We start from the raw sequence: 12,468 nt of genomic DNA on the forward strand, positions 1-12,468 counted from the left end.
GACGAGACAGTGAGCAGGTCATAACTGTCTGACCCGTCCTGAACCGCTCGTCTCTACATCTACATCTGTGATGCTGAGGAATCTCGCACTGTTTGATTTCAGATGAGTGAGGGCCCCCCGCCCTCGGTCTCCAGCAGGACCCGTTAATAATCCGTCACACAGCTGCAGCTGATCCTCATCTCTGCTAAGACCTCTTGAAACTCTTCATTTTAATGCGTTTCTGCTCCTCTTCAGCTCTCCAGACCGCTCAGATCATCTGGGAGGCGTTCGGTCTTTTTCTGTTATTATTATTCAGGATATCTGCAGAGTGATTGAAATCACCTGCTTGCTGGGAGTGCTGTGTTGCTTTTCAAGCTGCTCTGACGTGAAGCTGCAGCGGTGCACAAACGCCTGCGTTGTCGAGACAGAAAATTCAAAGAACAAAACTGATGAAAAGATGTTAAAAACACAAAGAGCCACTTCTACAAAATACATGAGCGGGAACAGACGGCTGGCTGTTCTTCCTGCTGCAGCCGGGATTCAAACCGCAGTTCCCCAGCACTCAAGGTCAAGAATGAACCAGATACACCACAAAGTGGAACAAATTCATCCATTCATCTAATATAGCAACTTTTCCCAAGAGTCCAAGGATAAAACACATTAAATGTTGATTTAAAACTGCATAAATGAAGAAATAAAGAAGCGCTGCTGTTGGAACATGTTTTGACTTTTCTGTGGTCAAAGTGTTTTTTCATCGACTAAAACAGATATCTGACATCAGAATCTGATGGTTTACTGCCCTGGGATTTTCTCTTCAGCCTATCCAGCCATATGTTCATGTTTACTTGGAGAACAAAAGAACAAAAAGGATATTTTGAGGTATTTATAGCCGTGGAGCAACAGTTTATATCCCTCAACGGAACGAGTCTGGATTACATGAAATGTGACCGCAGGCAATATAGAGACCAACAACAGCAGCATCAACAACAAAAAGCTGCTGTGGCCTTTAAAGGATATGCAGAAAACACCCGTCTATCTGTCCCACGGTGCTGGAGCCGAACGGACGAGGCCCCGCAAAGGTCAGAGGGCAAACCCCAGAGACAACAACAGCACGGGTCAGAATGAAAAGTCTCTGCACAAATTAAAGTCGCCACCAGGCCAGAAATGCATGTTTGTGGATTCTGAGGAAACCGGAGGAACTCCACAGAGATATGCTCTCACTGAGGCAAGAGTGTTAGCCACTGAAAGAGAGTGTTGGGGGGGGGTTATAAAAAACAACCTGAAGCTCATTAGGATAGGACTGCTGCCGACATGTGTCTGGAGTGTGTGTGTGTGTGTGTGTGTGTGTCCCGCTCATTAATCATGTGTGTGTTTATAAGCACTTGTGAGTGAGCTCGGGCTGCTTTCCCTCCACCTTCTCTCTCTGTGATGAAGGGTTTGAGAACTGGCGTCACTTCGGTGTGAAATGAGAGAGCAGGGTTTATGTAGGTTAAAGGTTTAATTGAAGCCATGACAGGTCGCGGAAAGGAAATGAGAGTGTTGGTAAAGTTTAGCAGTGTTGGTTTCGACTTCAGTTTATAACAGAGAAGTGTTAAAATAAAAGCAGCGAGCACCGCAGAGCCATGATCAGAAGGCTTTGGTCCCTGTAAAGCCCGGTTTTCTATTTTAATGACTTGTTAAAGACCCACTGAGCAAATCCTGTCAAGAAAATGAATCACTTGAGGAAAAACAAAAGAGCAAATCACCCTCCGTGAAGGGAACCTGAATCGATCACCTGAATCTCCATGAAGGCTCCATCAAACACACCCCGCTTCTCGCAGGGCGGAGAGGTATGTCCGGGAAAGCTACGGGTTAATTTAAGACTGGGAGCGAAACCTGTTGCCAATTAGGAGCAGTGAGCGCCACATGTGGGACAGACGGAGCCCCTCTCCGGAGGGGCAGAGGGGGCAGGAGCGCAGCGCAGCGCGCGATGGAGACGAGCTGAACCCGGCTGCTCCGCTGGCTCCCGGGTGTTCACGGGGACTAACGTGGTGCGTGTTTTTGTCCAAGAGATGATCAAATAAGATCGAGATTGAGAGGAGGATTGACGCGCGTAAGGACTGCACGTGGCCCGTTTACGCTGTTTTTTTTTTTTTTTTTTTTTTACGCCTAGGGTTGCAGCATGGCTCGTGTCTCTGCGATAGTTTTGCTCTTTTCATCGAGTGTGCTGTGTATCAATGGAGCATCGGAGGTCTGCCGCGGGCCCCGCTGCTTCACCGGACAGGACTGGAGCAGACCGTGCGTCGGGGCGCACTGCCCCGTGCGCGCGGACACGTCCGCGCCCCGGCGGCAGTTTCATCACTCTGCGGCGTCCAGGCAAGGACCGGTCCCGGTCCACCCGGGCTTCCAGCGGGACGGCCACTACAGCCAGCACCAAGCCGGGAGCGCGCCGTTAGCGCCGTACACCATCCTCCAGCCCCAGCCCGGCGGCTTTACGCACGCGGTGAGCAGCGATGGCGCCCGGAGGACGAACCCGAGGACCATCACCGCGGAGGTGTTCCACCCGGGCTGCGCCGGCGGTACCTGTCCCACCACAGTGTCCCAGCGCACCGCGGAGGACGGCGCAGCGCGCGACTGCAAAGGGTTCGGATGTAAACTGCCGCCTCGGATGCGCCAGAAACACACGTCTTGCGTGGGAGACGCTTGCGGTGCGCACGCGGGGGACGACGGGAGGTTAGGCTCTTCCCCGGTTCACGTGACGGACAGGGCTGCGCAGTTTCTGGATGAGCTGCCGGACTTCGGGTCGGAGCGTGGAGCGTTTATCCAGCTGACATGCGACATGAAACCAGGTGAGTGTGAGACAGAGAGAGAGAGAGAGAGAGAGAGAAGGAATCCCGCCCGATCTGAGCCGCGTTCCGTCTGTCTCCTCAGGGAACAACGAGGTCCCCTCGGAGGACGCGCTCGTCCTGCAGCTCCAGCTGTCTAAGGGCCAGGAGCGGCTGGTCGAGGCCCTCAGGGGCCAACACAGCGAAGTCAAGGAGCTGCAGAGGCTCCTCAGTGACCAGCAGGGGGCGCTGGTCAGCCAGCAGAGGGAAATCCTGGAGCAGCAGAGGAGGATGTTTGAACAGATGGAGCAAGTGGGTCGGCTTTATGATAAAAAAAAAAAAAAGTCTCGATATATATATGCTTGATCAAATCCATATGGGGGTGAATCTGGTCTGTTTTCCATGAAAGTGGTTGAAGAACACACACTATAGTCACACAGGTTGTACTTTGCGCTCGTGCTCATGTCACATTTGACCTGAAAACCCGTGTTCACCGTGTCTGTCTCCAGGTCAAAGCCCAGTACAGCATATTGATGGACAGCATCAAGCAGACGTCGTTCCAGAACCTGCAGGGGGAGCTAGACTCCCACATGGAGGACCTGGGGGGGCAGGTCAGGGCCCACCAGAGCCAGCAGGCTCTGTCTCTGCACAAGGTGGACATGGAGGCCAGCGTGATGGAGGTGGGCGGAGCCTTGTGTTCAAAATAAAGAAAACATGCAGACTGATGGCCAAAAGAATCCTGTCCTGTCATGTTTATTTAGAAGCAATTCCAAATGTAAAAGACATCTTTAATTGCCGGATGTCATTCTCTCCTGCCTGAATGGCCGCCGTCCGTCTGCTCAGGTGGGCCGGTCCCTGATGGCCTGCGGCGCCTGCGGCGCCGATCAGTTCTGCGACTTCAGCAGTGGCCATCCTCGGTGTGAGAAGTGCACCGTCTGCCCCGCCGGCTTCTTCCTGGTGGCTCAGTGCTCTCTCCACGCAGACAGGATGTGCCAGGTCCGCCGCCCCGGTTTGTTCGCATGGATTTGTTCGAAAGAGACAGAAGTCCACGTTTCATCTGTTAATATGCAAAACCTCGAGCAGGGAACCTGAAATTAAAAGTTAAATGATCTTAAATAAGCAGACTATTTACTGAACATTACTTAACACATTCCAACAAATCTGAAAAAAGAGACAAAGTTAAAGTCAGCCGTGTCAAGCAGAAGTCCAGCCGCTGCTGACGGAATGTGCTGTGTGTATTTCAGAGGGAAAACCTGGGCACACTCTATAAAATCTAGTTAATTCAGAAACTACCAGAAAGAAGACGGATGAAGCCGTGCACTCATGAAGTATTTATTACAAACATCAGATCACAGAGAAGATCCTGCATGTGCCACATCTGCCAGCTGAGCTTCCCTCGTTTGGTAAAAAGCACACAGGAATACTGAAAACCTGAAGGTGGAAGTTCTCTGGAAAAAGAGTCATTCATTCACTCAGTTCACATGTTTGATAATTCCACAGCCACAGGATCAAAATACTTCAAATGAACCACTATCAGTCCAGTAGTAGGGAAACAAATGTAACTGAGAACATTGTCATAGCTTTACTCACTAAACGGTTAAAATGTACTTTTCCCTGCTAGTTCTGGAGATTTGCAGGTCGTTGGTGTTTAAATTCTGAAATGGTTTTTTTCATTGCAGGACAGAGACGAATGTCTTGAGATTGCTGATTTGTGTGGAGATGAGCAGAAGTGTCTGAACACTGCAGGTACTTCTGGAGGCTTCTTGATCTTTGCTGAATGTGTTATTTAGGGATTAAAACCAGTGCTTTTGTATAAATGTGGACGGATTTGAAACCAAAGCGTTCTGGTCTCAGGTGGATTTCGGTGCCAGGGCATGACGGAGCGAGACGCCAAGTCGGGAATGTGCGGCCACGGCTACTTCTTCAGCTCCGAGGTGGAGGAGTGTCAGGCCTGCACCGAGTGTGACGGAGAACCGGTGTCTTCGCCCTGCAGCTTCAACTCGGACACCGTCTGCGCCGGCCTCAACGCCGACGGCGGTTTCGGCGAGAGCGCCCTCTCTCTGCCCTGGGCCGCCGACGTGAGTCTGCCGGGAGCCAAGGGCCACTTCCTGCCTCACGCCTTCCCCGCCGTCCGGCTCCACGTCCGGGCGAGGGACCACGCCGGCCTGGCGTCCGTGGAGGACGGCCGTCTGGTGCTGCGGCAGCACGGTCTGGTCTGGCTGGACGAGAACCTGTCGGTGAACCACGGCTGCCGCAGCTTCGTTCAGCTGGTTCTCCGGGTCAACGGCACCGACGGGTCGGAGGGCCGCGACATCAGTGGCGTGCGGGTGGAGCAGCGGGAGCAGCGGTCCCTCCAGAGCGCCAGCGTCAGCGGCGTGGCGGAGGTCGCCCCCGGGCACGTCATCTCTCTCCTGCTTCGCAGCGCCAACAGCCACTGCAATCAGAGCGGCGAAGGTCTGAAGCTGTACGACCCGGCGGCGCCGCCGCTCAGCCTCCTCTGGCTCTCCCACGACACCGGGGCCGTCGCCATGACGGCCCAGGCCATCGTCTCTGCGCATTACCACACCAACTACCGGCCCGTCTTCCGCACCACCTCCACCTCCGACCCCTACGTGGTGGGACTGACCCACGACGGCCGAGGGGTTCGCTTCACCGAGAGCGGCACGGTGCGCTTCGTCTTCCAGCAGGCTCTGTACTCCATGGGCCAGGCGTGCGTGAGCGAGGGCTTCCAGGTTCTGGCGTATCTCAACCACAACGGGACCAGCAGGGAGTTGTACCGGGCCTTCAAACCGGGCGTCCACTACCGGGACACCTCCTTATCTCTGTCTGGAGCCACTGGGGTGAGCTCCGGGGACACGCTGGGCTTCGAGATCCTGTCCCCCGCTCAGTGCACCGTGCGCTTCTTCGGTGACGAGACCGGAATCAGTATCCTCAGCCTGGTCTGGGTCCCTGCTGCCATTTCCTCGTCTTTGTCCGCCTCCGTGGCCCAGGCCGGCCTTCCCTCGGGAGCCGTGCGAAACAAGCCGCTGTTCTTCCACCAGACCAGTGGTCCGGTGCCGCAGATGGGGCTGCCGGGGAAGGGGTCGGCGGATCAGAGGCGGGACTTCGTCTTTAAGGAGAGCGGCTCGGCCAGCCTGGCTCTGGACCTCAAACTCATTCACTCCTGCAACCTGCTCAAAGTGACCCTGTTCCGGCGAGGCGAGTCCGAGGCGTCGGGCTCCCAGCGGCCCGCCCCGCTGGCCCAGCAGGCGGCCGGTCCGATGGCCGAGGGCAGCCAGTGGGCCAGCGTGAGTCTGCGGGCGTCCTTCAAGGTTCTCAACGGCACGGCGCTCTTCTTCACGCTGGACTGCGTCCGCGGACGGATCAACCAGATCAGCCACCAGGGCGGCAGCGGAGTGTCGGTCCTCTGGGTGGCGGCACAGTGAAAGACAGACTGTATAACGCTATAATGTTTCTTCACGTCATTTCAAGACCATGTGTTCAATCATTTAGAGCAAGGACTTCCTTTTTAGCTTTTTTTATAAGAAATATTTTGTCTGAAGATTCATGCCGTTGTATTTTTCTGTTAGAAGTTGGGAGCTGGCCCAGGTTTTCTGTGGGTGATGCTCTAATTAAAGCCCCATACTGCATCTCTCGTGCAAACTTACTTACATGTCGATATGAAGAGCCAGTTAGCCGCTCTTCACTGGTGCTCTAAGCTGAACTGTCCACTGACTGCAACTTCATGTCCGCCAGGCTAAACTTCTCTTTTAGCAGCAGATTAGCAGCAGTTACCGCAGCTTGCTGAATTTTCCAAATAGTATTTCTATGAACTCAAACATGAACCATCAAGCTAACTTCTAATAAAATGTATTGTTATACACCAGTCGTATTTATATAAAGCAAATAGTAGCCTCCCTCATAGATTCTACCCATGGAAACACGTTTTCTGCTTTTATGCAGCGAAACTTCAGGGTTCTTCTCCGTCTGTTTTTTATTTATGTAATTCCTTCACTTGCTCAGTTGACGTCAAAGGGATTTTGACCTGCTTCCTGTTGTGTGCCTTCGTTCAGAGGTGTTTTCAGGAGCATGTGCTTCATGTTAGTCAACGTTTTCTAATGTGAATATCTACTGCATGCCTAGTTTAACGACCACGTGGTGCGGATTATGTACTTGAAGCGAGTCGCTATTGAAATCAATGTGCTATTTTAATTATTACCACCTGACAGTATAAATACAGTTAACACAAGCAAAACTGTAGTAAAGTGTATATTTGATGTCTGCTGGTAAATCCAATAAAATGTTTGTTTTACTGGATTTTCTTGAAGCAGCTTCTGAACTGGAGCTGTGATGCGGAACGTTTGGAAAAACCAGTGAAATGGTTTTCTTCCTCAGGGATAAATATATTTTTGTCTCGTCTATAACTATTTAGTCTGTTGAGCAGATAGGTGCCACCTCTATGGCGAAAAAGAGCTGTTTTCTCAACTTTCCACCAAATAAAATTGATCTGGAGCCACATGTTTAAGTAGAAAATTGCGGATAACATCTGTGAGAACTTTGATCAGTTTTGCCGTATTGGCCTTTCTGTAGTTTCACCTGCTTTAGCTACTTTTCAACAGTTTTAATGATCTTTTTGCTGTTTGTAGCAGGTTTAGCTATTTTAGCTGTTTTATCCATTTCAGCTGTTTTTTAAAGTTATTTTAGTTTTTATTTCTTAAGGTTTAGTGGGTGTTTTTTCCTCGTTCAGTTCATTTACTTCAAAAGCTTCAAGAAACGATTCCATTTTAATGCAGTCTTCTGGGCAGCAAACTGAAAAATAATCCAAAATAAATATTACATTTAATTTTGTAAAAGCTGCAAAGGGACCGAAAAACCTCGAGGTTTTTAAAAAACAAATTTCAGCCCTTGATAATTTTATTAATACTTGTTGTGGTTGAGCTACAAAAGAGTTTTTTAGAAGTAAGGACAAATGCCATTTTCACAATTTCTGTATTATTTTAAAAGAACATTGATTTTGTTTTTTGATGGCTGCTTGCAGGGCTTGAGGTTTCTTCCTCTAGCTGGTTTTCACTCATTCCATTCATTATTTTCTACTAAATGAGTGAAACTGGTCTGAAGCGGTCAGTGTCTCTGGGTTCTTTGTGTCGGTTCTGTGAAGCTCAGTCACGTTTCAGAGAAGGAAAGATGGAAGGAAAGTCTTTTCATAAGAGTTCACGTTCTCCAGGAAGACCGAGGTAGAGTTTGGTGGTCGCCGTTCACAAAACTCTTTACGTGGTTGTAACTCAAGCGTTCAAACGCTAATTATGCTTCAGTCTCACAAAGGCCAAGCACTTCTGGGATTCTAGGTGGTTCTGATCTTCCCGCCTGTCACAGGATTTTTTTTTTTCCTACTGAATATAGGTTTCCTCATTAAATTATTCACTTCCAGCCAAACCATCAGTAACGGATCCAGTCTAACGCACACGCCGCCGGTCTGATCCCTGGTGGAGCCACCAGGTGTTTTCTGTTAGAACAGAGGTTCTTCACCACAAACTTAAACAGCCGAAATGATATTTGCCGGGTAGTTCACCTCCTAATGGTCTTCCTACACTTTTCCCAGCGACCCTCAGTGTCAGAGAGCTGTGCTGCTCTGGCAGGAGATCAGAAAGTACATCATGATCCTGAGCACATGTTCCGTGGAAGCCAGCAGACCACTTCATGCTGTTCTTTCAGGCTTTGAAGTTCTGACCTGCAGGTTCCAGGTGTGCTGCAGTCTATCGAATAACTCAAGACTCCTGGCTTCACTGCTGCCATCGATATACCGGTGTGTGTCTCAAAACGGTGGTGTTACGGCTGCTGCTGTGTTGGTTGTGTGTGTGTGTGTGTGTGTGTGTGTGTGTGTGTGTGTGTGGCTGGGATCTCTCCCTCTTTTGCACCTACAGGCTGTCCAAGATTGGATATTTGGATTATTGGACTGGAGCACCAGACAGTTGTGGAGGACACGGCAGCCTCCAGTCACGGGCGGCCATGGGAGGAGCCTGCCCTTCAAAAGCCTGGCGGGAGGATCAGTCTGGGAGGCCACCTGCTCCACGTGGCTCTGGGCTGAGGCAGATGTGGATATGTCGGCAAAACAATTAACACCAGAGGGGATAATAGGGAGTGTGCTAGAAGGGGGAGGTAGATACCTTGAGAGCAGATAGGGGGAGTTTTTTTGTATTTTTTTTTTTTTAACCTTTATTTAGCCAGGAAAGTCCCATTGAGATTAAAAACCTCTTTTTCAAGGGAGTCCTGGGAGACTTTATCAAGATTTACACAGACGGGTCAAGAGTCCCATAAAGTGGAACAGCAGGTTTTGGAATATACACTCCCCATGTTCACATCTGTCAAAGCCAGAGATTGTCTGATGAAGTCTCTATTTTCACAGCAGAGCTGACAGCGCTGCTGGGGCCCTGTGGTGGGTGGAGGATGGGGGGTTTTACATGGTGGTCTTATGTACAGACTCTCTATCATCCCTAATGGCACTATGGGGAGCTGAGCGAGGACATGCAAGAATGGAGATAGTCGGGGAGATATTAATGATGGTGTCCAATCTGGACAGAAGGGGATCAGTGTCGGGTTTATGCGGGTGCATTCCTGTAGGGATAGAAGGAAACGAGGAGGCAGACAGAACAGCAAAGTGCAGCTTAGGTGAGAAGGAGGTAGATTTCAGAGTCCCTTTAGGAAAAATGGAATGGCGAAGCATCATTAATAAAAGAATCCACCGCCAGTGGCAGCAGGAGTGGGAGGGAGACAGCAGAGGGAGGACATTGTCTCAGATACAGCCATTAGTACATCCCACAGAGAGAGCATGTATGAAGAGGGCAGGGGACGTCAAACTGACCAGGCTCAGGCTGGGGCGCTGTGGATTAGCCTGAGGTTTGGTGTTAGAACATCCTGATGGGAAATGTGAACACTGTGAATCCTGAGAGTCAGTGAGCCATGTCATAGTGGAATGTCCAGCTTACACAGAACAGAGGAAAATATTGTTTATACATTTGGAAAAGTTGGGACTAAAAACATTTTCACTTACAACGATACTGGGTGAGGGATTGAGTGAGAGAGATTGCATGGACAGTACTTCGCTTTCTTTGGACAACGGGTCTGTACAGCAGGATTTAGGCCCCAGAAGATGAAGCTGAAATAGTGCAAAATCACCTGTGTGGCGGCAATGCACTGAGTTGTGCCTAGTCTGCTGCAGAAGAAGAAGAAGAAGAAGAAGAAGAAGAAGAAGAAGAAGAAGAAGAAGAGAAAGAAAGAAATAAGAAGGAAAGAAGAAGAAGGAAAGAAAGAAAGAAAGAAAGAAAGAAAGAAAGAAAGAAAGAAGAAGAAGGAGAAGACAGTCTGGGAGCTGCTGCGTCTGTTCAGCCTGAGAGCTTCTGTTGTTTTGGTTATTAGTTCAGGATCACCTTTTGAAGTAGTTTTGTTTCTGCATTTTGTGTTGTTTTTGATTCATGGTGTTCCATTATTTTGTAACTTTTAACTCATTAAACACCTCTTTCACCTTTAACATCTGTGTTTTTATGTTACTTCCATTTCTTGCTAAGAGCTGCGGACGTAACAGGTGCTGTGTGGACCGTCAGGGTCGTCGAATTTTACCCGCAAAGTTCCCATAAAAACACAGCTGGGACTGTGTGTGAATCCACTGTCAAAAACCACAGCAGGACACCAAAGACACTGAGCAGACATGGCCGGGTTAGAACAGAAGAGAAAAGAAGTGCAAGCCCATAAACAAACTGAAACCACCTCCCGGCTGCAGGGCGGTGGGCTGAACGAGTGACGGTCGTCTGGCAAAGAAAAGGTCAGAACTCCAGCAAACACGCAGCAACACTTCTTCTGGAGCTAGCAGGTCCACGGAACCCGAGGAACCCCAGAGGAACCCCAGAGGAACCTTGGAGGACCCCCAGAGGTCAAGGTAATAGAGCACAGAAGGAGAAGAACCAACGGAGGAGAACCGATAAAGCTCATGTCGACTGGATACTAACGTGTCGCTGGGAAATCCACGATGTTCAGTTTCTTAATTTGAGGGAAATTCAACAGAAATCATACAAAATGTGATGAAAACAGAAATAATTCGATTAACTGCAGATCGACTGGAGCGGAAGAGGAGGGTCTGTTTCTCACACACACACACACACACACACACACACACACACACACACACACACACACACACACACACACACACACACACACACACACACACACACACACACAGAGTCTTGTATTTCTATCCTTGTGGGGACCTTCCATTGACTCCCATTCATGTCTAGCCCCTAACCCTGACCCTTACCCTAACCCTAACCCACACCACAACAAAGCCTAACCCTAAAGAAATGTTTTTGCACTTTTACTTTTTTCAGTAACAACAACATGGTCAAGAAAACACTGTTTCTCCTACTTAGGACCAGAAAAAGGTCCCCACAAGGCACGTCGTTCCACGTTTTGCTATCCTTGTGGGGACATTTGGCCCCAACAAGGATAGAAAAACAAGCACGCACACACACACACACACACACACACACACACACACACACACACACACACACAGAGCAGCCTGCAGCTGTGCAGGCAGCAGGAAGACCTTTTGAGACAGAACCCAAACTCTGGGAGCAGAAAGTGAGAAAAGGGCAGAAGCTTTGTTTACCGGCGCATCTGGAAGCAGTTTTTGCTTGTTTCGAACTTTTCTCCCGTACGATCCACTCCTCGCTCCAGCAGAGGCATCCCCGAGTTTCTGAGCTCTGGATTCAGGCACATCGCTGAGGGGAAGACGCTGCAGAAATCAGCTTTTAGATCCGATCACACAAACTATAACCAGACAGATCCTACTCTAAAGTTCAGGACTTCATTCTGCTTGATCCAGAGAAAGAGGAAACACCCGAACAGGCTCCTCTACAGCGAGCATCAAACACATGATTCTGAAGGGAGAACACACACATTTCACACACAAAGGCCCCGAAATCTGACTTAGATTCAAGCGACGGAGCATGAAGTTATAATCAATCTGCTACTGTGTGGTTAGTTTAATGAATATTATATATAATCCTAAATGTCACACATCTCTCTAACTGTATGGAAAATCATCCCTCTTTTGGCTTAATAAAGTATTTCTACGAGGGTGTACCCAAAAAAAACCGGAATTTGATTATAACTTTTTATTTATGACATTTAAAAATAAAACCACCGTCGCCTTCAAAATAATCCCCATCTGCATTCATGCAGCGCTCCAGCCGCGTCTCCCGCTTCACTAATGCGTCGTCAGACCCGCGCGTAAAAGTGCCATTTTTTGCCGGCTGCGATTTTTCTGTCACCTCCTCCACATCTGCAAACCGCTGTCCCTTCAGCTCTTTCTTCAGCTTGGGGAACAAGAAAAAGTCACTCGAGGCTCCATCTGGAGAATTAGGCGGATGGGAGAGGAGATTCATCTTATTCTTCACCAGAAACTGCGTGACGCGCAGCGCCGTGTCCGCTGGCGCTCTGTGGTGGTGGATCAACCGGCTCCACTCCGCCACTCCGCGGGCCGCTTCCTCCTCACGGAGCCGTCTGAGGACTTCCATGTAGTAGTCCTGGTTTACAGTCTGACCTGGAGGGACAAACTTGCTGTGGACGATACCCTGGACAGCGGAAAAGCAGCTCAGCACTGTTTTTACGGCTGAGCGCACCCGACGCGCGGACATCTGGCCCTTTTTAA

The 12,468-nt window shown here is 49.7% G+C and overlaps 2 protein-coding genes across 3 annotated transcripts in view; both read left to right on the forward strand.

The window, feature by feature from the left end:
* The window catches only part of LOC115405021 (abl interactor 1-like), a 30,391-nt gene extending 27,546 nt beyond the window's left edge, over nucleotides 1–2,845 (forward strand). Inside the window, exon 12 of one of the 2 annotated variants that reach the window (XM_030114424.1) lies at nucleotides 2,823–2,845. The gene's annotated coding sequence lies outside the window, so the exon portion shown is untranslated. Of the gene's footprint in view, nucleotides 1–2,816 lie in introns of both variants that reach the window. The other variant, XM_030114425.1, reaches the window with a different exon arrangement.
* On the forward strand, nucleotides 2,141–7,043 carry LOC115405549 (uncharacterized). The gene is made up of 6 exons (XM_030115154.1): nucleotides 2,141–2,807; nucleotides 2,890–3,095; nucleotides 3,293–3,463; nucleotides 3,627–3,779; nucleotides 4,463–4,529; nucleotides 4,638–7,043. Exons 1-6 carry the CDS (start codon nucleotides 2,141–2,143, stop codon nucleotides 6,206–6,208), a joined length of 2,835 nt encoding a protein of 944 aa, XP_029971014.1. The 3' UTR covers nucleotides 6,209–7,043.
* Nucleotides 7,044–12,468: the final 5,425 nt, after the last annotated feature.

The sequence above is a fragment of the Salarias fasciatus genome, chromosome 18, assembly GCF_902148845.1.
Source record: "Salarias fasciatus chromosome 18, fSalaFa1.1, whole genome shotgun sequence".
Classification (NCBI taxonomy): Eukaryota; Metazoa; Chordata; class Actinopteri; order Blenniiformes; family Blenniidae; genus Salarias; species Salarias fasciatus.

Bases quoted from the DNA above. Each gene is read 5' to 3' on its own strand.
- LOC115405549 (XM_030115154.1), top strand. From the start codon at position 2,141: ATGGCTCGTGTCTCTGCGATAGTTTTGCTCTTTTCATCGAGTGTGCTG. The intron at 3,464-3,626 runs GTGGGCGGAGCC...CCGTCTGCTCAG, and splicing joins TGGAGGCCAGCGTGATGGAG to GTGGGCCGGTCCCTGATGGC. The intron at 4,530-4,637 runs GTACTTCTGGAG...TTCTGGTCTCAG, and splicing joins GAAGTGTCTGAACACTGCAG to GTGGATTTCGGTGCCAGGGC.